Here is a 23,567-nt window from a genome sequence, read left to right as displayed (position 1 = left end):
AGGTCGAAACTGAGGTCCCTAGGGCAGCAGAGGCCGGCTTATATACATGGGGAGATTAGGGCAGGCTGTGCACGTTGGTCCGTGCGCAGCTGGTCTGTGCGCAGCATGCCGACGCGGCCCCGGGGGCCGGTGAGTCAGAGCGGCTGTGTCAGCGGGGCCCGAGCTGTGCCGTGCGCTGCCGCCCCATCTAATCTAATCGTACAGTAGATAGTGACGCGTCCATATCAGGCAGGTAGTACAGAGGTCGCGGGTTCGAGCCCGCGAAAAGGAAAAAATTAAAAAACGGCTAGGCGCCGTACCAACTCGTGACACTGTACTTACTTGCTTACCTTTACTAACTTCTACATTTTCTTGTTCCTAGCCTTAGGTTCGAGCCTCGCTCACCATTGCTTCGGTAAGATAAGTCGAATGCCCCCAGCTTTAGGTTTTCCCCTGTTGCTTGACCCTAAGTTGCAACAGCGCACTGGAAAGCAGACCCCAGACATGGATATCTGGAGCCGGCATAGGTTGAAGGAATTGTCCATCAGTCTGCTCTCAGGAAACTAGACTCTCAGGCAGGTTCAACCAGTGCGGACTCTCAGGCAGAGCAACACTTATCAATATCATTTTGTACTGAAGCGACTTGCACATCACTGGTTCACTGAACTAATTGGCTGCAAACCCATGTTATAGTGTTCCTCAAGGCTTCAGTAACCTCTTTCGTGCTAAGGGGCTCATTGACCGGTGGAATATGGATGAAGAGCACGGGCGTGGACTTCTTTGCGTGTGTGGCAGTGCGCTCGGACTCGGCGAGGGAGCAATAATTGATGAAGTCGCACAAATAGCGGCCAGCATCGAGCGAGAGAGCAATGTGCTATGAGACATGATGTAAATCTTCCGATACAGCATGTAGGCGTCGGTACACATACCTCCTGGCCAGTCGACTTGATATGCTCGAGTAGCGCAGGGCAGTCGATGGGTGTGAGCAACTCTTCGGGGGAGTCCTCGTAGCCGTTGCCGAAGCCGCGCACGGGCGGGTCACCCTTGTGCACGACGGGGCAGAACTTGCCGTCGGCATCGTCCTGATCATAGCCGTATTTGTGGCCGAGCTGCTCGAGACGGATGGGGTTGCCCGCGCGGCTCATGACGCCAACGTGCAGGATGAAGTCGTATCCATCAGCAGGCGGGGGTGCGACAGCAGACGCGGGGCCTCTGGGCGCAGGTACGACGGGAGGGCGGGCGTGCAGGCCGGGGACGAGGGAGAGCACGGCGTCATACAAGGTAGGCACCTCGAGGGAGGTGATGTGGACGGGCCGCGGGGCTGGGCCGGAGGTGTACGCGGTGGTGTTGTGGAGGGGCTTTACCGCGAGCCAGGAAGGGTTGACCTTGAAGGTGCGGAATGGCTAGACGGCGTGTTAGCGGGGTGGGATGAGTTGTGTGCAGGGTAACCTACGCCGTATCCCGTAACGAGCACGCGGAGGGCGCTGGGGTCGACGGGAACGGGCATGTCTGGCTACGTGAGGCATGGAGGGGCAGCAGCAGGTATTTATGCTGTACATGAGTAGGCACGGATAATGAGAGAGGCTGTTGTTATCTGGCATGGACGGATGCCGGAGGACGCCACCGGCGATCAACCCCGTCGATCGTTCCTGCCCAACGCGCGCAATTGACGCGTCTAGACACCGCCCGCACCCTGCCTCTCAGACTATGCAAAGCTGAACTCCTGCTTTACCATGTCCAAACAGTTGGAACTCGGTTCGTGCCGTACCTTTTATTTGCTGACTGTCGCTGACTATAAATCCTAGTGCAATGGTACGTGTCTTCTGGGGCGACTATAACCGTGCTGACGTCTGTATGTTCTTAAGCCCAGTCTGCTCTCGGAGTATTCCAGAAAAAGATATCAATTACCACTTGGATAACAACTGCTCTGATGTATCCATTCCCTCTGCGACACAGAAGTTTAAGAGTGGCACATCTTCGCGTTCCACACAACCCTCGATTTCGTCTTTGTTCACCCCAAACAGCAAAACCACGCGTTCAGACGCGTCCTTCTCTCAGACACCGCTCTCATCGACACAAAGGAACTCTAGGAAGAGGAGCGAAGTAGAAGACTACCGTCTGCCTGAGCAAGGGCACTCCAAGCGAAGCAAGCAGAGTCACTCTGACCGCCTGCAGTCAGCTGCCCCGCTTGCGGAACGCCTCCGCCCCAGCAGTCTAGACGAATTTGTCGGGCAGCCTCACTTGACTGGTCCTGGCTCCTTGCTCATGCACCTCCTAGGATCTGGAGCGACGGGCAGTATGATCTTCTGGGGCCCTCCTGGGTGAGTCGATTGCTCCGCTTCTGCTAATCCAGCCACATATATCTCAAATAATGCGCCACCCTGCGCACAGCTGTGGGAAGACGACGCTGGCTAGACTACTCGCCAAACGCACAGACGCCATCTTCAAGGAGCTCAGCGCCACGGATTCTGGTATCTCAGATGTGCGCGCTGTTGTCGAGGAAGCCAAGGGTGTTCTAGCCCTCACTGGCAGGCAAGCAGTGTGTCACAGGAAGTCGGGCAACGCTCACGGCGTCCACTAGACGAACAATCTTGTTTTTGGACGAGGTCCATCGGTTCAATAAAGCACAACAGGTGCGTTCTTGACGCGTACAGACTCACCAATGTGTGCTGACAGAAACAGGATATCTTTCTACCATTCCTTGAACAAGGTCATTTGCAAGTAAGAACTTTGTAACGAATCACCAACCGTTGGCTAAACGTTCTCAGTTGATAGGAGCGACGACCGAAAACCCATCCTTCAAGTTGACTGGTGCCCTGATAAGTCGCTGCCGGTAAGTAGCAAGCATATCAAGCGGCAAGGCTGCTAACGTCGTCGTGAACGTAGGGTGTTTGTCTTGGAGCGCCTTACAGACGACGACATTACGAAAATCGTCACACAGGCGGTTGAGCGTGTCTCGCCAACTCTGCAAAAGGAGATGTCGGAATTTGATCACGATGACATGGAGGACATACCTAGCTCACAACCAGAGATAGAGGACTCGATATCACATCCACCCTCTTCACTGCCGTCTGCCAATACCGCATCACAGCCTTGCCCTGCGTACCCACACCTCACGCCCAAGATTCTATCGTCTATCGTCTCGCTCTCGACCGGCGACGCGCGCACCGCACTTTCGCTGCTCGAGCTCGTGCTCTCCTCCCCGCCGGACGCAGACCCCGACGCGCTGCTCGCGTCACTGCGCCAGTCCGTGTCGACGTCCTACGATCGCACGGGCGACAGCCACTACGACATGATCTCCGCGCTGCACAAGAGCGTGCGCGGCAGCCAGCCGAGCGCGGCGCTGTACTGGCTCGCGCGCATGCTCACAGCGGGCGAGGACCCGCTGTACGTCGCGCGCCGCATGGTCGTGTGCGCGAGCGAGGACATTGGGCTTGCGGACAATCACGCGCTGCCTCTGGTACGCCTTGCGGCTTCTTGGATGCTTAGACACCGCTCACGCTTTGGTGTTCCAGGCCATGGCGACGCTGCAGGCATGCCAGGTGATCGGGATGCCGGAGTGCCGCATCAACCTTGCGCATCTAATCTCGTACCTCGCCGAGGCCCCGAAGTCGACGCGTGCGTACCAAGGGTACAATCGCGCGGAGGCGGCTGCGAAGATGGATCCGACCGTTCCTGTGCCTCTCTCGTTACGCAACGCACCGACAAAGCTGATGAAGGAGCTCGGGTACGCGCACGGCTATTGCTACAATCCCGACTACGCGTCAGTCTTTCCTGTTAGAAGGTGGATGCCACTGATGTGTGTGTCCCCCACTGCACAGGCACCCCGTTACGAATGACTATATGCCGGAGCAGTTTAGGGAAGAGGCGTTTCTCAAGTCTGCAGGTGATATCTCAGATAAGCTGTGGGACGAGGAGGCCCTTCGTCAATGGGAGTTAGAAGAAAACAAAGGCATATCTTGGGAGGGCAGGGCTGCAATATCTCAAACAAAGGCAAACAGTGATCCTAACAGTCCTTACGCACGAGGGCAGCGATCCTTCGAAGAATTCTAAACACCGTGCTTCCATTTACCACTACAAATACAATACATGTGTAACGGGAACACCAGAAACCTTATACATAATCATTCATGTCCACATGCGTTGACGACAGTTCCGTGCACCACACTGACATGGTATGTATACGGCATCGTGATATTTCGCAGGCTGGGCGATGTGACATTAGTAAACAAAGGCCAGGCACCAACTTAATTACGCACTGGTTCTTCCTCTTCCTCTTCATCACCGTCGGGCCTCCCAAAGTATGAGAAGCAAAGCTCTTCTCCTGGTGCGACATCGCGCAAGGTAAATATCGTCAGGAGAGGTTTATCTAAGTTTCCCTCGTCGATATAGCACGGATTGATGCTACAGTTTGGGTCACAGCTGTGATTCTGTGGGAGATTGTTAGTACGACATTGTAGCGTATGGGGCATCCACACGTACTAAATATCGAGTAAACTACAGAAAAGTTGACGTCAGCGATAATTTGGTAAAACAAGAGACGGCGTACGTTGCCCGCATGATAAGCATCAATAGTGAATTTGGGTGACCACTCTTCATCACCTCCTTTCAAATGCCAGAAATCAAGATCAAATAGATAAGTCCTGCCAAACTTGTTATATATGCTGAGAAACTAAAGTCAGTCCCAGCGAGTCGCACACTCTAATGGCAACCGCACCTTCCTCGCATTTCGGCCTCTGAATCTGTAATACATTCACCTGCATATACGCCGATGTACGTATTGGCCGGGATCTTCTTATCCCCAGCAAAGACACCTGGTCAATTACTGGTTAATGGCTCCCAGGCATCATCCTGAAATGTGAACGAACCCCAGCCTTTGTTAGGAGTTTTGCGGATGTTGATGGCGACCTCCCGGCCACGCTGGACTACCTGACGACGACGTGTGAGCAACCGAGCTATGCGGCAACGTGTAAGGCACATACTCTGTTTATACAATCGTCTGAGCACCTGCAATGGGAATTGCATTCGAAGATAGGGTATTCGTGCGTCCTTAGCCTTCGTCGCTCGTCGTAAATGAAACCCGTTATTCCGGTGTCTTCCAGGAATTGCCTCTGGCGCTTCATGCAGGCGCAAGTCTCAGAGTTCCGATCGCAGCGCCCGTTGCAGTCACAACCTTGCAGGTTCTCGAGGTCGGGTTTGGGGACGCCTTCCCCGTGCCACCTCTTATTCGAATAGTAAAATTCAAACGGAGGAGTCGACTCGTCATCGATATCGTTGATGATGCGGATTGGAGGTGCGTGCGGCTCGTCTTCGGCAGTGTTCTCAGTAATGATCGCTTCAAATATCAGGGCCTGCATGTTGCCGGCACGACGATGGTGCATGCCGAGTGCATTGATTCTATCCTGTAGATCATGAGGAATATCCTTAGACTTTGGATAGTACGCATCCATCTCTCTCCGCATCGCCGTATAATCATCAACCATGAGCTCCAATTCAGGGTCGACAGCGAGAGGAACAAAGCCAAAACGAGCCGCTTGTGGTCCGTGCTCTTCCGGAGTGATGATACGCGGACTGGAGTGTGAGAGCTCTTCTTGGCCAGGCGTCTTTGGGGGTGGTGCTGAATCGCCTGATGAGCTGCTTGAACGCCGTGGGGATGGGTGCGATCGTGACAACATTGTCGCATTATAAGCGGACGTGTGCGAACCCAAAACTCGCCGCTTAGGTGGCGAACTAAGATCAGTCTGGCCGTCAGACGGGATGTCCAGTAATGATACTATCTCTCGTTCTTCCTCCTCTTGTGACCAGGATCGGCGAGGCGAGTGTTCATGGAATGCCTGTGATGTGGGCAGTTCCCCAAAAGTAGCCGCACACGGATCGGGACGAGGTCTAGATAATCCCGGGTTAGACGTGCGTAGCGCCGATGTTTTGACACTGGCGGAGATATTTGTGAAAAGGTAGGACTTCCTTGAGGCTCTGCTAGCAAGACTCTCTGATTCCTCAGAGGAGCTCCTATGGCCGCTTTCTCCAATCGCGCCAAATGTAGAGATCACAGCCGACGCATACGACGGTGAAATGTGGACATCTGATACAAATAACACCCCAGATCAGCATTGACCACGAAATTATTTTTTCTTGTGAAGTGCTTACCCAACGCTGCATTTGTGGCCGATAACGGTGTGGTCCTATGGTCTTCTCGGGAGGGCTCTGACTTGATGACAAACAACGCATTGGGCTGAGAGACAAGCGCCGGTTCCTCATCGACGTCTGATGTGAGGTCAATCACCTTTTTCTGCGCCTTCTCATAGACTTCGTTGAGAATCTGTGCAAGAGATGATGAATGCAAAGTGGGCTCGTGAGGCGACATTGGCTTCGGCAGGCGACCAACACGCTGCAACAGAAAATGTGAGACTCAAGTGTAGACTCACACCGTCGTAGTTGACATACCGACACTGTAACTGGTGATGAGGCGCTCTTCTCCGCCTGTGGACCTGCGTGATTGCTATGGCTGGGAGCCGTTGCGCGTCGAGAGCGTGAGACATCCCTATACAAAACGTCCTTCCGCGATTTCTCCCATATGGACGCAGACTGATCACCTGTGGCGTCTGCCACGGGCCCAGCATCGTTTTGCGACATCACAGCACTCTCTGTTGTATCCATCGAGAAAAATTCGCTCTCCTCCCGTAGAGAAACTGAAGACGAGTCTACATTTCGGGGAAACTGCTCCTCAAAATCATGATTCCCACTGGTCTTTTTGCCACAAAACTTCGGAGATGACGCTTCAGTGTCTGGCATCGACAGGTCTTGCTCAGCGAGACTCATCGGAGATCTAAGGCTTCGCTCAGCACTTCCACTGCTTCGAGAGTGAACGTGAGACGTCGAGCGACTTTTAGCATGCAATTTGAAAACGTCTCTGAAGAATCCATTCGGCCCGCCGTACAGTGATCGAGATCCTTTCTTTACACGAGGTCGACCATAGGAAGCCTGCGACGTTACCGTCTGAGCGTTTTCTTCGATCGCATCGCTTGGTTCATTTTTGACCAAGGCGCCAGGATTTACATTTTCCTCTATTGCGGGCGTTAGGACGTCTCGCGATGCTGCTGCTGGACTAGGAGAGTCCGGCTGTGCGTCGGCGAAAGGTAGAGACGGGCCATCTGACTCTGGAGGCCCGAGAGGCTCGACAGAAGAGGCTTCGATTGAATCTGGAGGGAGCTCGATAGGTTCTTCGATAGGTTCTTCAACTGGTTCTGGAGATGCGACGTTGGAGCTGAGGAGTAGGGCAGGAGACCCAAATGATTGTTCGTGCATGGCATCCGGAGGAACTGACTGATAAGTGTCCTGTATCATAGCGTCCGCGGAATGCCTCGACATTGCAGGAGGGCTCGCGCCTAAGGGATCGAGCACATCGCCTGTATTCTCACCAGCGAGATTCTCGTCAGATGGTCCGATCTGTAGTTGGGAGCAGATGGACGACGCCAAGTTGGCATCTATGAGAAGACCGTCGTCGTCGTCATCAAACAGGACGATTGTACCATCCGGATCCTCCTTCCAACCGACGGCGGTTTTTGGCAGCGCTGACGGCGCATGACCCGAGGACACAGAGGGAGCAGAAGGCACTTGAATTGGCTTTAGACCGTCACTGTCTGTTATGTCAATGATGTCACCGGCAACGGTTAGTGGATGCTTCCGGGGCCGCTGTGCTACGAAAACGATGAGTTTATGTACTCCGATCGAAGAAAGAAACATACTAGAAACGGATTTGATGACTGCAGGTACATCGCTATCGGACGACAATACAATTGGATCTGCAGCAGTGCTTGAAATCCTGCAAGCTTGAGATGCTAAGTACAGTCAACGACACGCATATATCTAGTTATCTCAAGATCTTACCAGTAGGACGTGCATGTCCCACGCTGTGAGGAACCGAAGGTTGCACAAAGCCAAGCTTTCTCTTCTTCTTTTTTCTCTTGATCGGCAGACCTGTGAATGCATGCCATGATGAGAGCCCCCGACCAGGAAGTGTGCTGCATACCTTGCTCGCCTCCCTTCCGCACTACCACACCGTCGTCTGAACTATCTGCAGTTCGAGGGATGGGGATTGATGCCGAAGCATTGGCAGAACTAGCCGCCTGGTCTGCTTCAATTTCGCGAAGTAGGACAGAAGCATCGTTGGGTAAATCGTCCGAGGACGATGTCGAGGGGAGGACACTCCTTCGTCGCCTGCGTTGAAATTCGTCTATTGAGCTAAGGATGTTCTGCGCGTGACTGCTGCTGCTAGTGCCTGGCCCATTAATATCGAGTGCGGCCACACGAGCCGTGACCGGCTGGGTTGCAGAAATTGAACGGGGGAGAGGGAGACGCGAGGGCTCCACACCGGGCGGTGGCAAGACTGCACGTGTGTCAGGCTGTCGCGAAGAAGGTGGGCGACCGACAGGCGCACTCGCTGAAGCCGGCTGAGTCGCAGCAGGTGGCCGAGATATCTGAAACCTATTCGCCTTGCGCGAACGTACCGGTGACTTGAACGCGCTCCGTGGAGGGCTGGGGGTTCGTAGCGGTTCGACCAACAGCGTCACTGGTTTTTTCCTGGGCGGCTTTTTGCGTGCCACTTGTATCTGAACGACGGGACTGGCGAGTGGAGAAGCTTCCTGGTGCTGTTGTGGTTGAAAGAGGGAAGTAGACGGCCCTGCAGCACTCGCTGAACTGGGGACTGCGATGCCTACGTTAGGACACAACCCCCAAATGAAAGGTCTGCCTCGCACCTGCGCCTGCGTTCGAGCCACCAAAGGCTACGCCGTCCTGCTTTCCATGTTCATGGCTGAGCCTCGCTTTCTTCACATACAGCGACCTTCCAACCCCTACATCTCTGTTGCCCGCTCGGTCTTGCTCTGACGAGCTAGGTTTCCTCTTCCTCGGCATGAGGGGGGGTGATGGTTCAATCTCGTCTCGCATGTCTTGAGAGCTCATGCGCGAATCATCCTCCGAGGTTGAAGTCGCGGGATCTGAAGAATTGGCAGACGAGTAGTGATGAGCCTCGAGCGTCAAAAGCCGAGCGAACGCACCATTGGGCAAGATCGTCCATGCAGGGGCCGATTGGCCGGGAGGCGCCATTATCGAATCGTGGTTTCAAATGCACCGCGAGTTTAACACGATATCCTAGGGTTGCCGATGACTACGCATATAATAAGTGCACTATGTCTGTGAAGACGTTAATGAGTCCTCTGAGCATACTCGAGTATAGTCAACCGACCCGTGTATAGACGCCGCATGATGGCGCGGCCCCGACCTGCCATATTAGTAAGCCAGCCACAGTCCAGTGAGACATGTTGCTCAAAGATGTAGCTTGCCGTACAGCAGCTATCGTCAGCTTACAGTTGCATGTATACGAAGTATCCAGTCATATTTCACAGAGGATAGCCTCATCCCACCGTATAGTATACGAAGAACGGGCGTCTTACGAAGGTGGTCTCGAGTAGCCTCGAGTCTGATCCGTGTGGTCGATCAGTCGATCATGTCGAGGAGAGCCTGCAACACTAAGGGACACCCCACTATAGTGTAAACAAGCCAGAAAATATGAGGTATACAGTTTACTGATGATGATGGATACAGGTCGAGAGATGTTGGCACTAAGATAATTTTAGACGACAGATCTGGCTACAGGTCGAAAGCGAAGCAATTCAAATCCACGGGTGCATACGATGGAGATGCGGAGAATGTGCATCAAAGAAGAAGATGCGGGGAGTAGCAGAACGGTCGACGTTTGTATCCCGAAGTGTACGGATCACGAGCGCAACTCGAACGTCGCGAATGCAAGGTCGTACCCGCCAAATTCGTAGTTGATTTTGTCCGTTCGCTTGTACACACCGCTGAAACCGTCCGTACGCGCGGGCTCAGCGCTCGCTGATACACCGAGCTTCCCGCGAGGCATAGTCAGTGCGGTTTTGAACGCGCGCTGCGCCGCCTCTACCGCGCTCTCGCCGTCCTCCTCGGCGTTGTTGTTGCCTTCGCTCGAGACGAAGAGCGTCAGCGTCAGCCTGCCTGGTTGGAAGATGTTGACGACCCGTCGGATAAGCGTCTTGAGGTCAGGAATGTGTTTTGCCTGTTCAGAGGGACGCGTGGGCAGGGGGACGTTGCACTCGAAGCTGGCGTACGACCATCCGCTTTCTGGTGTGACATGGATAGTGTAATATCCCTCGCCATTCCGGGCGGGATTGGTCCCTGCATCATCTCGCCATTTAAGAAGCGCGTTTGAGGAATAGCCGCATGGCTGGAAGGAATAGGCGTCGAGAGTCGTCAAGTGGGATGGGAACAATTCGTTGATGCCAATTTCTTGCGACAGCGCGAGCGCATGACTGGTGGGCTCCAGCTCTTCCGCCTCAGGAATATGATCGCTTGTCATGAAGTGTGAACATGCTGATGGTGAGAGTTGAGTCATTAGGATTTCAATAGTATAGTCGTGTGAGAGTTCGTCGGTCAGATCAACTGCTGGTGGGTCGTCGAGACCTGGCGTGTCAGCCTCCTCGTCGACGCCATTGATCGCTCGTTCAGAAGGAGTGTTCGGCCTTGTCCCTCCGTCGGCATTTTCTTCACCTGGAGTGGTGATGTACAGCAGCCAGTGGTCGCCATTGACCTTGCCAATAGTGTACGCCGCACCTCCTGGGAAGATGCGGTCTAGAAAATCAATCTCCTCCCTCCAATCTCTGTGCGGACCAAGTTGCCGTTCTGGGAACATGAAAGCTTTCCGAGAATAGAAGAGGCGATAGACGGTCGGCAAAGATGCATGATCCCTCGCGATCTCCAGGATACGGGGCACGCCGAGCAGATTGAGCGTTGTCCCACACGTTTTTAGTATAAGGCGGTGTGGTGAAACAAACAGAGAGGACTCGCTTGATAGTCATGAGTGTTTGGTAAGACGGCCTGGTATGGATGGCGGCGACTAACCTCAACAGGTACGCATCCGTCTCCGTGCCTTGTATGACTGAGAGTATCTTGCATTTAACTATGTCCAGCATGTCCTCCCAGACCTCGCGTGGCACTCGCCTGAGGCCATCGCGGTGTCCGGAGGAACCGGGAATGTCTGCGGGGGAAGGCGCAAACCAGATTTCGAGTAACTTTTCCGGTCCTTCAAAAGGTCCTGTAGGCTGCGGCTCTGCGCCTTCCATTCGGTTCAGGAGATGACCAAGAGGGGGCGCTATGGAGGGGGAGAGAGGACGAGGACGGAGAGGGCGCGTGAGGGATGCATGTACCGTGGACGGAGGAGATTGAGCAGAACCTGCGCAAAAGTCTGCGAGTGATCGAGCGTGATCGATGGCAGGGACCACTGGCCGTTGCCGCGTCGCCGAGATCATGACGCGCGGATTCGGCTTTGCGCTCGTCCTCGAGAGTACAAAACTCAACGTCGGCGACGTCCTGCTCACTACTCACAATCCATGGTCCGCAATCTCATCCTCCGCTTTCCTCTCTTCCGGGCATTTCTCCCCCGTATCACCCAGCCCATCCTCCCCCTCACGGCTCGCTTCGCCGCTGCTCCCTCCATCCCCGGCACGTCCAGACCACGGCTCTTTCACCACATTCCTGCTCGCCTCACCTCCAATGCCCCACGCTCGCCCTCACCCGACGAGCCCCAGTCGTCGCGCCTCCCCCCGGACGCGTCCATGTCCCAGCGGCTCAAGCACCTCATCAAAACCTACGGCTGGTATGCTCTCGGCGTGTACATCGTCCTATCCACTGCCGACTTCACGGTCGCATTCGCCGGAATAAACCTCATCGGCGCAGAACACGTCTCGCACTTTACTGCTGTCGTCAAGGACTACGTAGTAGGCCTCATTCACTCCAGGCCGCCAGAACCCGGCAGAGAGGAGATGGAGAGCATGTCCTCGCATGCGAGCAGCGGAGGGCAGGAGGGCCTCTATGCCATGCTTGTCCTTGCCTACACTGTGCACAAAACGCTGTTCCTTCCCGTCAGGGTCGGTCTCACTGCCACACTAACGCCCAGACTCGTGCGCTGGCTGGAAGCGCGGGGTTGGGCAGGTGGGGCAGGCACGAAGCGTGCTGCTCGCGAAATGCGGGATCGGATGAGAAGAGACAAGGAGTGAGGCGTTTGGGTTTCTATGGGACTTCGCAGATGTTGTCTTGACATACCGGTGAGTCGGGCTACAGCGCAGATCCTTCTCAATCCATAACCAGGTGTTTGATTACACAGTACAGCATCCGTCATGGCTAATACACTAATAAAACTTGGACACCGCTTCATTATAAATGTCCAGAGGCGAAATGCAAACGACAACTCATGCGGGCGGAATTTCGGATTCTGAAAGCGGATGAATGCGCCGGTAAAATATGTCCATAATATGCACGGACCTTTGAGAATGCCTTCTTTCACGAGTTCCTCGGGCCTGGGACGTTGTTGCAGGGCGTGTTCCAGCTTGTCCTACAACAAGGTGAGCCGCCTATATGCGCTTTTATGCCGCGGTAAATATCACCTCGAGCTGGGACCTCTGCAGTTTCTCCTTAGCAGCTTGAAGTGAGGGTGCGACGTGATCATCTTGAGAGCACGTTAGCCCTATACAAGCGAGACCTGCACATGTATACCTTTAAGAATGTTGCGCTCCACGAGATCATGCTTCTCTGGACGCTGGTTCAGGTGTTTCTCGAGCTTCTCTGCAGTCTGGGGGTCAATGGAGGGCTTGCGCGCCGGCACGGCGGGACGAGCAGTCTCTGTAGAGGCTGATGTATTGCCGTTCCAAAACTCAGTGAGAACGCCGGGCTATGACACTAGAGAAAGACACGCATACCCATGTGTAGGAGTGATTCTCTTAGAGGTGCCTTGGGGTATGGAGTGGTAAGAGTTAGGGGCCGCAGATGGGTGAGAGGCTCCCATATATACCGTTTTGGAGCAATGCTTATGATGAGCTCCTCCAGTCAGAATCCGCCTTCGAGACAGGTCCTATGACAATGATCTAGTTCATATCCGGAGTCGTAACACGCGCCCAGAGCACGCTAGTATGTTCTCGCCTTACATGCATATCGATGTGTTCATAGACGCTTCGGGCGTGTTTTGCAAACCAACGAGCATGACGCGTGCGCATGCAGCGCGACTCAGGAGAAACAGCCTGTTTCAGGCAAGCAAATAGTACGCTCGCTGCACTAGTAGACAACGCGAGCGTCGCACATGAAATACATGCAGCACACGCATGGACCAGACAATCTCAAGTCCGCACCCGGAAGTCGACCTCGACCCCTCCCGTGTCCGTCGCCTCGGGCACCTCTCGCGCCTTGTGCTGCTCGCTGCGCACTCTTCGCTCTTCGCGGTAGTCTCCCAATAGTAGCCGTGCCTCCTTGATGCTCTCCTTTACCCGCTTGACCTCGTGGGCGACGTCCTTGTCCATGTCCTCTAGTAGATTGAGCAAAGCAATGATCTGATGTGGTGGAATTGAGGAAGAAGGAAGGGCGGGCAGAGGCTTCGCGGGAAGACGGGGTGGACATGTGCCCTTGCGCTTGTGTTGTCGCTTGTTCTTTGACTGTGAACTATGCGACGTTGCGGGTGCGTCGTTCATGCATGGGGTTAAAACGATTGTGGGCGAGACACTCTCCAGGAAAGGGGAGAGCGACAGATCGAGAGGCAGGCAGGGCGCACGAGAGAGACGAGACGATACCATGGCAGGCAGAGGATGCGCTGGAAGATTAGAAGGCTTAAGTTACTACTGGAACAGACACTCCGAGAGGGAAATTTATTGGATGCAGGCGGAGGCTGACGGTGTGAAGAAACGCATTCTGATCTGGCCTAGGGTGTGTGGGCTCAGCTTCTTGGCATAGCTACGAGGCCGTCGCCATGAGAGGCGGCGTAAATGTTGACTAAAGCGCAAAATGACGGTCGCCGAGACTCAGCGGGTGAGTGAGAGTATGCAGTCGGTGGCCGTGCGGGAGACAAGTAAGTAGTAGTGGACAAGTGCCAATTGAGGCCTGCCCAAGTAAGCGAGCGCGTAGGCCACGTGGTATCGGACCCCACCTCGATCTTGCCGCCAACAACAGCGGAGACATCATCTACACACTCGACATGCTGGCTCGCAGAGCGGCTGCTGGCCTTGCACGGCCCAGACTGGTCACCGCACCCGTTCTCCGCCGCAGACTGGCGTCCACGCACTCGCACGACGAGCATCATCACGAGGAGCACCACGGCGAGCCCCAGGATGCCGTCGCGTACCCGAAGGAGGGTGAGCACCACGCACGCTTCGTAGCCCGCTCTCGCACCCAATGATCGTAAATAATGTACTCCAGACTTCTCGTCCCCCATCTGGCGCAGATTCGCGCTCGTCGGCCTCGTCGCAGTCGGCTTCTACAAGTTTGCGCCTTCTCCCGACGATGACAACTACGTTTCGCGCTTGATCGCCCATTACGCGACGCCGCAGGAGGTCTGGCAGAGGCTGACTCTGCAGCATTTGCTGTTGGCAGTGCAGGTATCGGACGACTCTTTGCTAGTCGCAGACGCGCAGAGAGCACCCGTCCACCGCTATCGGTACCCTCAGTGCGTTATCCTATTTTCTGAGCGTTTTCCCTTCTGCTCACGGATACTATCCCCGTAGGAAGCTGGAAATGGCTTCTGCTCATTTGCAGCCTGTTGGAATGCGGGTCGATTTCAGCGGCGTCGTAGCCAAACGAGATTGAGCAGCCTGTAGTGCAGACTGCGCCTCAAATGTGCAATCAAGTATCACTCTTTGCGTTCATTATCATATCTGTAAATCAGATTTACTTGTGGGAATAAGCTGGGATGCACAAGATCCACTGCTAGTCTGCTACCGTCTCTGACTTGACACATTGACGACGTGCTTAGAGGTTCGTATGCGATCTGTGTGCTGATCATATCGAGACTACAGTTTCGCCTTTGCGCGTTGACGCTTAAACTCCTCGACCTCCTCCACCGATGCCAGGACGAAGCCGAATGACCATACCCATACCCGACCTCTCGTGACCTCTCGGTTTTTGAACCCCATCGCCTCCCAGCGTTTGGGGTCGCGCTCCTCAACAACCTGACAGATAAGCGACTTCCTTGTCGCGAAAACAGGGTCCGTGCCAAGGAACGGAGAATGCGACGGATACAGTGCGGTGGTGAGACTGTAGACGTCATCGTCAGGTTCTGCTCACACGCAGCGCCAACAGCTCTTACTCATCGTATCCTGGCGCATTTAGCATGAAGTGAATGTGCGCAGCCCGATGTGGGTGTCGACCTAAGACAGCCGTGGTGTTTTATAAGCCTTTGGCCCGCAAACGTCTTGTAAACACTCACCGAGTGTACGCAAGAGGTCACCGCCAGGACCATCACTTGGCTGTCCAGAATTTGTGAGATAATACTTCACGTCCGGACAGTAACTCACAATCGGGTAGGCTGTCGGCAGAATGCCGCGGTAACAGAAAGTGCCGTCGTCCTCCGCGACTATCTTGCCACGGTCGTTGGCCTCCGTAGTGCCGGGGTACTGCACATCGTAGATGCCATCACCGTCTGCCTGCCACTGTGGACGTAGTCGAATCAGTTCCACCTTCTCTCCCCTGGGCTGGTAAGGGACGCACGACATCGATCTTAGCGCCTCTGATTCCTTGACCCTTCGTATTCTTCACAGTACCGTTGAAAAACATTGCCTCCCCTGTAGTACCGACTTTCGCAAGCGAGGCTCCTGACGGCACCTCTGGCGCATTCGGCACGTAGAAAGGTCCGGCCTCGCAACTGTCAGTACAACCCTGCCGAAATGACAACGTGTGAATACGCTTAAGTTCAGTTAAAACGAGTGCAACCCTTACCGCTGGCTTGGGGTGCGTCAGCTCGTCCACCAGCGCGCTCAAGCCCATGATGTCGCTGAGGAGGATGAATTCGTTCTTGTAATCCGTGCTCTCCTTGCCGGCGCGCGTCAAGAACTCGACAACCTTCGTCCATTCCGCGTGGTCTAGCGAAGTCTCGCGGGCGAAGGTGTGGAGGTGGGAAACAAGCGCATTGATGAGCTGCAGCTTGCGTGGGTCTTTGACTAAACTCTCATGCAGAGCGAGGACACTGGCCAGGACGCGTTAGCTATCATGGTCGTGCCATTGGTCGGCGCGCGACGTACTGATCAGTGATGGTGTAGTCTGTGCTTTCACGGAAGTCCCGCTCGAGGGGTAGGTCCTGCGGTATCTCTTGCTCGAGCTGGGCGCGGATTGCCACGCCGACGCGCAAGGGGTCCTTCATCTGCTTCTCGGACGCCATTGTGAGTGTTTGTTGCGGACAGCAGCTGGTGGGTATAGGTGCCTTTATAGCATTGTGAGATGGCCGTTCCGTATATTGGAATGCCGGTCACGTTGGAGATGGTATGGGGAGCCAAAATTGGACAAGAGAAGTTCATGTGTGGGGGGCTCCAGACAGCCGGGCTGCTTGTACAGATTTGCCCTGGTGTGCACTCGGCGCAGTCTCGCCGGGGCCCCCTTCGCGCCGCTGCTCACCAATGACTTTGTCAAATGCTGGTCCCATGAGCAGGCTTCTCCTGACGCAGTGATGGGTGCGTCAGTAAGCAGTCTACCGACTGATCCACTTGCATGTCCGCGAGAACGTAACCGCAACGACCCTTACGGGACTTGGAACACGCCATGAGACTAGGCGGCTTGTTCCCCGTCCGGGGGACTCGCGAACGCGCTGAGGACGCGGTGATCACGTGTGATGGGCTAGGATGCTGACATAAGCAAGTTGGACGTCGCGTTGTTGTGTTGCGGGACGAGCGAGGCAATAACCACGCGTGCTGTGGGCGTCCATTCCTTCTTCAGAGTACCAACTCTCTAGTCTCTCCTTCCCCCCCCTAGCCGACCTCGGCGCAGTATACCCCTCTTCACACCGGTCCTGTTTATGCAGCTCTCTCATGGCACCCAAACTCACGCGTGGATTCTTCTACGTCTGTATCTCGTCCGCGCTCATCCTCTCTCGTCATGTCGCGTTTGCTAGCCTGCCTCTGGTCGACTTTGACCGCATGGGCACCGTCGGTCTCACCGGCGCGTTCGCAGGCATAGGATTGTCCGACAACTCCACGATTACTACGACATTCGACTCTTCTGAGGCGACTCTCTTGTCCCGTTCCTCTGATGGTTCTCTCTCGGCTCTCGGTTCCACAAACTCTGGCGGAAGCATAGCAGCAGGATGTGCTCTTGGCGACGTCTTCTACTTTGGCGGCTCCTTCACGTCTATTGGCAAGACCTCAGCGAACAGCCTCGCGTCGTACACGCCGTCGTCAGGGTCTTTCTCCGCCCTAGGTTCTAACGGACCGAACGGAGATGTGTACGCACTCTACTGCGACGAGAAAAACAACAACGTCTGGGTCGGCGGCAAGTTCACCTCTCCCGCACCTTCCGTCGCAGTTTGGTCAGTGAAGAATTCGCAATGGTCCGCACCGCCATTCGGAGGGTTGTCAGGCGCTGCAGCGGAGGTGTTCTCCATCACCACCAATTCGTCCGATTCGAGCATCTTCTTTGCGGGATCATTCACGACGTCTTTCGGTAACGGCACGCTAAATGGGACCAATAACCCGAACGTACCGTATTCGGCGGGCGCTACGCCTTTCTCGTCGTCGTTAGTTCCCGTCCCATTGCAAAATGCACAAGTGATCGCCGCGCCATCATCTACCGAATCGGGCTTCAGCGACGTTGAAAACATATTGTGCCCGTCCGGTGCTGACGGTCCCGGCGACACCTGGTTTGCGCAAGACGGAAGTGCTGCAGTGATCACAGTTCGTGCATATTCGCTCCTCAGCGCAAGAGGTATTCGCATCGGGAACACTTTCTTGGATGGCAGGGGGACCACAGCCTTCAGGTACGTTATCGCCCGTGACAATGGTTGAGTCACGCTCATCTATGCCCAGTGTCACCACTATACCGGACAACACGGTGCAGACACTAACATATGTCAACCCGCAAACCGGCGCCAACGAGACGTGCAACGACCCTTGCCCTCTCTTGACGGATTCGTCAACCCTGTACCAGGACTTCCTATTTAGCGACAATCTAGACATCACTGGATTCCAACTCACGTTGTCAGAATGGCAAGGAGCGGGATCTGGGCTGCATCTCCTGCAGCTACTTTCCTCAGGAGCCTTCGCATCTGCCGTAGCGGCCAATAACACGGCGTCGTGCTTCTCCCCGGGCGCGTCTAATGTGTCGTTCACCGGCGACTGGACTGAGAAGGAGGCCAACACCAATATCCCCGCGACGGTTGAGAGTGTCCTTGTCGCCGATGTCGCCGTAGGAACGAGTGTGGCACAAAGCCCAAGCATCACCTGGATGCCGTATGTATCCGCGTCTGGAGAATACGACGTATACCTGGTCGTACCAGGATGCACCAACTTCGAGGATTGTGCACTGCGCACAAGCGTGCAGGTCACTGTCTTCCCCGGGGATGGACTGTCCCCGTGGGTGACCACTGTCTCGCAGCAGAATGGTGAAGACCAGACGACGCTGGTGTATACTGGCCCCATCGTTCCCTCATCGCCGAGCTTCGTGACGACTATCTCGATGACGCTGGCGCCAGAGCCAGTGGGCCGCGGCGAGAATGGCCAATACGAGCTTGTTGCTGCGGGCGTTCAGCTCCAGCTGACGAGTGCCAATGTCACCACGACCGGTAGCAACGGAGCAAACGGTACCAGCGCAGGCTCTGCGAGTGGCTTCGGCTTCTTCGAGTGGCCGCTGTCATCGACCGACACTGTCAATGCCACAGGAATCCTGACCAACAAGACGGAGACAGCCCTGGACAGCGTGGGCTTCGACATACTGGCAGGCCTTGGCGGTAGCGCAGCCCTTACATCGTCCTCACTCCCATATATCTCTGCCGTCGCGCATCATCCGTCTGGTACAATCTTCCTTGGGGGAAACTTCAACTTGACGTCGGGCAGTGCGTCCGGCGCCTCCAACATTGTCGCATTCAAGAACGGTGCGCTCGCGGCTTTGCCTTCGAAAGGCTTGAACGGAGTGGTAACATCGTTGGCACTGGACGGCGATACCCTGTTCGTCGGAGGCGCATTCAGTGATACGTCCTCGGCCTCAACAAATGGCGCCCTGCAGGGTGTAGCGGCGTACAATGTTCAGCAGAATTCGTGGAGCGCTCTCGGACAGGGCGTTAACGGCGCTGTATCCAGTGTCGACTACTCAGACGGCCAGGTTCTTATCGCCGGCAACTTCACGCAGGCTGTCGCCGCATCCGGGACCGTCCAGAAAGCGGATGGATTCGCTGCGTGGAACGTAGGCAACTCGACCTGGACCAACAGTGGAGGATTCCTGGTGGGAAGCATGACGCTCGTGGTAAACGGCACATCGAGCAGCGGCCAGAGTCAATACGTCGCGGGATCGGTTGGTGCGTCTCTCGAGTTCGGTGCCACAGGTTTCGTGTTGCTTCAGAACGGCGCCGGGGGCGAGCCGCAGGTCACTCCGTTAGACGTGCAGTTGGGCGGCAACACGACCGTCTCCACCTCTTCTACCAGCGCACGCCGTCGGTCGCACGTACGCCGCGGGGCCTCATCGTGGATTCCCAAGATCAACGCCTTGCGTATCTTCAAGAGAGAAGCTTCAGCGTCCCTTGCGCCACTACCGTCCAGTCCCGCTACGACTGCTCCAGCCGTCTTGGCCGGTGCTTTCTGGACGAACAGCTCGTCCTCGAAGCAGGTGGCGATTCTCGGTGGCAATTTTTCCTTCCAGTCGTCCTCTGGGTCCACGTACCGCAGCGTTGCGATTTACGACAATTCGACCGGTGCCGTTACGCCCTTGCAAGGCAACCAGATCAACGGCACCGTGCGCAGCCTACTGGTCCAGGGTGATAACCTGTTTATCGGGGGTGAATTCACCCTCCAGGGAGCGAGTGCGAATGGCTTCGCCATCTACAACCTAGCCGAGCAGGAATGGGCCATGGCCGGCGTACAGGCCTTGCAGCCCAGCTCAGGGTCCAGCGTCGTGGTCCGTTCAGTCACAGCATCTCCGTCCCAAACCAACACGGTGATAGTCGCTGGCACGTTCGCTTCGGCAGGTTCAACAGCCTGTCGTTCCATCTGTTCATATGCCTCCGACTCCGAACAGTGGAGTGCCCTTGGCAATGGTATACAAGGCGACGTTGCATCCATTGCATACGCTGGCGTACGTAGTCTTATCTCTCTGCAATCCGGGAGGGTGTTGATGTTGTCATTGCACAGAGTAACTCGGACGTGATTGTGGCGGCAGGGTCCCTTGCTCTCGCAGATAGCGCTCTTGCCAATGTCGCGACTTTTACTATCTCAAACTTGACATGGGCAGCCCTTGGCAACGGCAGTCTGCCTGGCCCGGTCACCGCGGTTGCCGTCAATGACGGTAATGTTAGCAGTGTGTTCGCTGCCGGCAGGTAAATGGTGTAGTCAGTTGTGCTGTCTTGGAGCTGACATTCGAGTCTAGGTCATCCGATGGCAATACTGCGTTCCTGTACTTTTGGAACGGACAAACGTGGTCTGCAGTCGGTACGTGAAATGCCCATCGGTACCAGTCTAGTAACTGAATCGTCGACAGGTTCAACGCTGGAGTCTACGACGGACGTATCGCAATTGACAATGGTCCCGCTGCAAAATACTCATACCGGCAACAGCATTATTCAGTCCGATCGTGCACTGATGGTATCGGGGTATCTCACCGACTCCTCGTTCGGAAATGCGTCGTCCGCTTTGTTTGACGGGCAGTCTTTCATTCCATACATAGTCTCAGCATCTGCGTCCGGTTCGCCTGGGACCGTGTCTGGGCTGATCTACTCCTATTCTACGTTCAGCTTCACCCAAGCCCGTAAGTATCCCTTATGCCATGTCATCGTTGTTGCTGACACTCCCTTGAATGTAGACTTCCTTGCGACAGGCGTAGTCATCCTGATTTCCATTGCAATCGCCGCAGGCATTGTGTTCCTGCTTGCCCTTATTGGCATCCTGTGGACGCTCTTCTCCCGCCGGGATGACAAGCTCAACAAGTTTGACCCAGTGGAAGTCGATGACGATGATGACTCCGCACATCACCCGTCATCCCTCCTTGCCCACATCAACGCTGCAACTCGCAATACGATTATTGGAGACTCAGGTCCCTTCGGTCCTCATGTCGACAAAGAAGGCGAAGGCGTGATTGGTACGGCGGGGGGTTTCGAGCCCGACGCGAGCAACTATGTTCGAGCCGAAACACCTTCAGATGCCGTCATTGGTACGATGGGTGGTGAGGATATGACTAGACCGGCTTACGCTCGCTATTCGTTCGATGGCGAAGGCGAGGGTGAGCTCGCATTGAATGCCGGGCAAGAGGTAGAAATTCTTGATGACAACGATGCTGCGTACGTGTATCCATGTTTTCAGCTGTGTGGGATTTTCTGACATATCATGGCTACAGATGGTGGTACGCGAGAGACGTGCGCACCGGACGAGAAGGAGTTGTACCAGCTGCCTACGTGTACTGATCGTGACTAGTATATTGGATTTGACTTTTTTGCACTCAAGGATTGTCGTTGCTGTCGTCGTATTTGTTTTGATACCCTTGTGTTGGACTGCGGTCTATTGTCTTATTTTTCCATAGAGTCCTTCTCGTAATCGCCGCATCTAGCATGCGCTTACATACAGTACGTTTCTACATTTGACACTCCAGAAGTAGTACGGGTACCACTCATGCATCCCCAGATCAAGTATCCCATGTTTACTGTCAGACAAAAGAATGAGTATATGCAGCATCCACTTCGATTATGGTACACACCTGGAGCAGCGGATCTCTGAAATGCTTCTGACTGTTGTGAATGAGGCCGACTTTGGTCTTGAAGTCTTCTCGTCGGCGCTGGTCCCTGAACTCGCGGACGTGCCGGCCGGCTTCCCGTGCTTCACCGCGATTCCTGGCCTTGACGACCTCTGTCCCTGCGCCAAACGCGCCGAAGCCACCTCCACGAGGAACAAGCGCAGAGTTTTTGTCGCCCAGGAGTTTGCGAACGAGTGCGGCGCCCGAGTTCGGATCTTCTTGTTTGCCGCCTCTTGGTGCTCGCACGAGTGATTGTGCGTAGTATCGGCGCATGCTTCGATGGCCTATCCGTGCACCGGAGGGGAGGACGAGCTCGTAATGGGAGTCGCCGTACGTGATCTGATTGTCGAGCAGCTCTTCGGCGTCGCTGTCCGACGCATCCTCGTCCTTGTCGACGACCTCATCGGCCTCTGCGTCTTCGTCATCGGTGTCCTCCCACTCCTCGTCGGAACCGCCCGAAGCGCTCTTGACCTTCTTCCGACGCTGGTGCGCGTCAGGGTACGACGCCGTGAAGTCATAGTAGTCGGATACCTCGAGGCGGTCCTCTTCCGCGTCATATGCGATCTTGCAATGGCCTTTGTCGAGCATGTGCTTGCGCACGGCATCGAGTGTGCGGAACTCGCGCCCGCGGCCGTTGCAGTAGATGCAAACGTTGCCGACGGCGATCTTCTCACCAAGGTACGTGACGAGGCCGGGGAGGTCGACGAGGAAATCGGCGTCGGGGATGAAGAACGTGTGTGCGACGGACATGTGCGTGAGGTTGTCCTCGAGCGAGGCGGATGCCTCGGAGCAGAAGAGACATTGTGTCGGTGCGAGGCGGGCACGCGCGGCAGCGATCTTCTCGTCAATGGTCTGGTTAATCTGCTCTTCTGTAGCCTCAGGGTCGACGATCAGAGCTGCGCCAGAGGGCAGGGAGGAAGTCAATGCAGGCTGTTCCACCGCCTCATCCTGCGCCACTGGAATGGACGTAGACGGCTCCTCAGGCGCAGCGTCTTGCGTCGGCTGCACCTTCGGCCTCAATGACGCCTTGAGCTCGTTCTCCTTGTGTTTGCGCGAGACTAAATGCGCCCTGTAGGCATTTTCGGTCGTGTAGGTTTTGCTGTGAAGAGAGGTTGGGATGTGAAGATGAGATCAGAGGCAAGTGAGACAGAGGCTTACCTGCAGACCTCACAGGCTGAACCCTTGGGCGAAGCCATGATGGCGGTCTGAGCTCTTCTCTCGAGGACCTTCTGGTCAAACAGAGCGGCACTGAGGGGTGGAAGGCCAGCAACCCGACGCTTCATGTTGTACCTGTGATGGTCGGACTTGTAGTGTTCTCCTGTGTAATGCATGAGTAAATCCGCGAGGATGGCGAGGTACTGAAAAGGCGTACGCTGGTCCTCGGCGGAGAGAAAAGCGATGCTGCACGACAGGCAGGTAAAAAGGGAGCCATTGTCGTTGCTTTGCTCAGCGGACATGCTTGAGGCAGATTTGAAAGTATGCTGATGCTGCTGTATGCAAGAACAAGCTGTAAGAAATAGGAGGAGTAGGCGGTGAGTGGTATTTGAGAGAACCAGACCAAGTCAACGCTCTTGCGGTAGCGGCATCTCAGATCGATCAGTCAGCATCGGGCTTGGATCTGGCCATCATTTTATTATACATCGTATTGTAAGCGTCGGCTACAGTCTGCGCGTCATGCAAACGATTACAGAAATTGACATCGACATCATTCTATTAATGCAGACAAATCGAGTATCGTGAGGCTGCCACTGGCCGTTCCTGCCGCGTAAGTGGTACCATGACTTGCACTCACATCAACTTGTATCCATCCGCGATTACGTCTT

General features: G+C 55.2%; 9 protein-coding genes across 9 annotated transcripts; 3 read left to right on the top strand and 6 right to left on the bottom strand.

The window, feature by feature from the left end:
• Positions 1-629: 629 nt before the first annotated feature.
• On the bottom strand, positions 630-1,486 carry POSPLADRAFT_1043668 (hypothetical protein; the record flags this gene model as incomplete). Its single annotated transcript, XM_024478363.1, has 4 exons — positions 630-653; positions 695-853; positions 909-1,382; positions 1,433-1,486. 4 exons carry the CDS (start codon positions 1,484-1,486, stop codon positions 630-632), a joined length of 711 nt encoding a protein of 236 aa, XP_024342982.1.
• Positions 1,487-1,833: 347 nt separating this feature from the next.
• On the top strand, positions 1,834-3,818 carry POSPLADRAFT_1132431 (hypothetical protein; the record flags this gene model as incomplete). Its single annotated transcript, XM_024484215.1, has 8 exons — positions 1,834-2,300; positions 2,371-2,520; positions 2,561-2,612; positions 2,662-2,700; positions 2,748-2,812; positions 2,866-2,932; positions 3,071-3,439; positions 3,495-3,818. 8 exons carry the CDS (start codon positions 1,834-1,836, stop codon positions 3,816-3,818), a joined length of 1,533 nt encoding a protein of 510 aa, XP_024342981.1.
• Positions 3,819-4,107: 289 nt separating this feature from the next.
• POSPLADRAFT_1132873 (hypothetical protein) lies at positions 4,108-5,462 on the bottom strand (the record flags this gene model as incomplete). The annotated part of the gene is made up of 7 exons (XM_024484264.1): positions 4,108-4,185; positions 4,239-4,409; positions 4,462-4,476; positions 4,529-4,643; positions 4,697-4,793; positions 4,848-4,908; positions 4,962-5,462. The coding sequence occupies 7 exons, from the start codon at positions 5,460-5,462 to the stop codon at positions 4,108-4,110; spliced, it is 1,038 nt and encodes a 345-aa protein (XP_024342980.1).
• A 4,086-nt stretch (positions 5,463-9,548) lies between these two features.
• POSPLADRAFT_1064633 (hypothetical protein) lies at positions 9,549-11,740 on the bottom strand (the record flags this gene model as incomplete). The annotated part of the gene is made up of 3 exons (XM_024481827.1): positions 9,549-10,859; positions 10,915-11,114; positions 11,714-11,740. The coding sequence occupies 3 exons, from the start codon at positions 11,738-11,740 to the stop codon at positions 9,755-9,757; spliced, it is 1,332 nt and encodes a 443-aa protein (XP_024342979.1). The 3' UTR covers positions 9,549-9,754.
• Positions 11,741-12,337: 597 nt separating this feature from the next.
• POSPLADRAFT_1098150 (hypothetical protein) lies at positions 12,338-12,679 on the bottom strand (the record flags this gene model as incomplete). The annotated part of the gene is made up of 3 exons (XM_024483162.1): positions 12,338-12,403; positions 12,456-12,517; positions 12,565-12,679. Coding segments are annotated over 3 exons (243 nt in total), but the record flags the coding sequence as incomplete, so codon positions are not given.
• Positions 12,680-14,047: 1,368 nt separating this feature from the next.
• Positions 14,048-14,628, top strand: POSPLADRAFT_1126809 (hypothetical protein; the record flags this gene model as incomplete). Its single annotated transcript, XM_024483564.1, has 3 exons — positions 14,048-14,186; positions 14,251-14,501; positions 14,560-14,628. Coding segments are annotated over 3 exons (459 nt in total), but the record flags the coding sequence as incomplete, so codon positions are not given.
• A 212-nt stretch (positions 14,629-14,840) lies between these two features.
• On the bottom strand, positions 14,841-16,340 carry POSPLADRAFT_1043662 (hypothetical protein; the record flags this gene model as incomplete). Its single annotated transcript, XM_024478362.1, has 7 exons — positions 14,841-15,084; positions 15,137-15,197; positions 15,257-15,296; positions 15,345-15,479; positions 15,538-15,705; positions 15,766-15,993; positions 16,296-16,340. 7 exons carry the CDS (start codon positions 16,338-16,340, stop codon positions 14,841-14,843), a joined length of 921 nt encoding a protein of 306 aa, XP_024342976.1.
• Positions 16,341-16,955: 615 nt separating this feature from the next.
• Positions 16,956-21,702, top strand: POSPLADRAFT_1166155 (hypothetical protein; the record flags this gene model as incomplete). The annotated part of the gene is made up of 7 exons (XM_024487908.1): positions 16,956-17,791; positions 17,841-20,097; positions 20,154-20,338; positions 20,389-20,450; positions 20,500-20,766; positions 20,821-21,295; positions 21,352-21,702. 7 exons carry the CDS (start codon positions 16,956-16,958, stop codon positions 21,416-21,418), a joined length of 4,149 nt encoding a protein of 1,382 aa, XP_024342975.1. The 3' UTR covers positions 21,419-21,702.
• On the bottom strand, positions 21,658-23,201 carry POSPLADRAFT_1133514 (hypothetical protein; the record flags this gene model as incomplete). The annotated part of the gene is made up of 3 exons (XM_024484358.1): positions 21,658-22,843; positions 22,903-23,062; positions 23,117-23,201. 3 exons carry the CDS (start codon positions 23,199-23,201, stop codon positions 21,658-21,660), a joined length of 1,431 nt encoding a protein of 476 aa, XP_024342974.1.
• Positions 23,202-23,567: the final 366 nt, after the last annotated feature.

Source organism: Postia placenta (assembly GCF_002117355.1).
Source record: "Postia placenta MAD-698-R-SB12 unplaced genomic scaffold POSPLAscaffold_2, whole genome shotgun sequence".
NCBI lineage: Eukaryota > Fungi > Basidiomycota > Agaricomycetes > Polyporales > Adustoporiaceae > Rhodonia > Rhodonia placenta.
The sequence above is the reverse complement of the archived record's forward strand: the minus strand, read 5'-3'. Positions and strand labels throughout refer to the sequence as shown.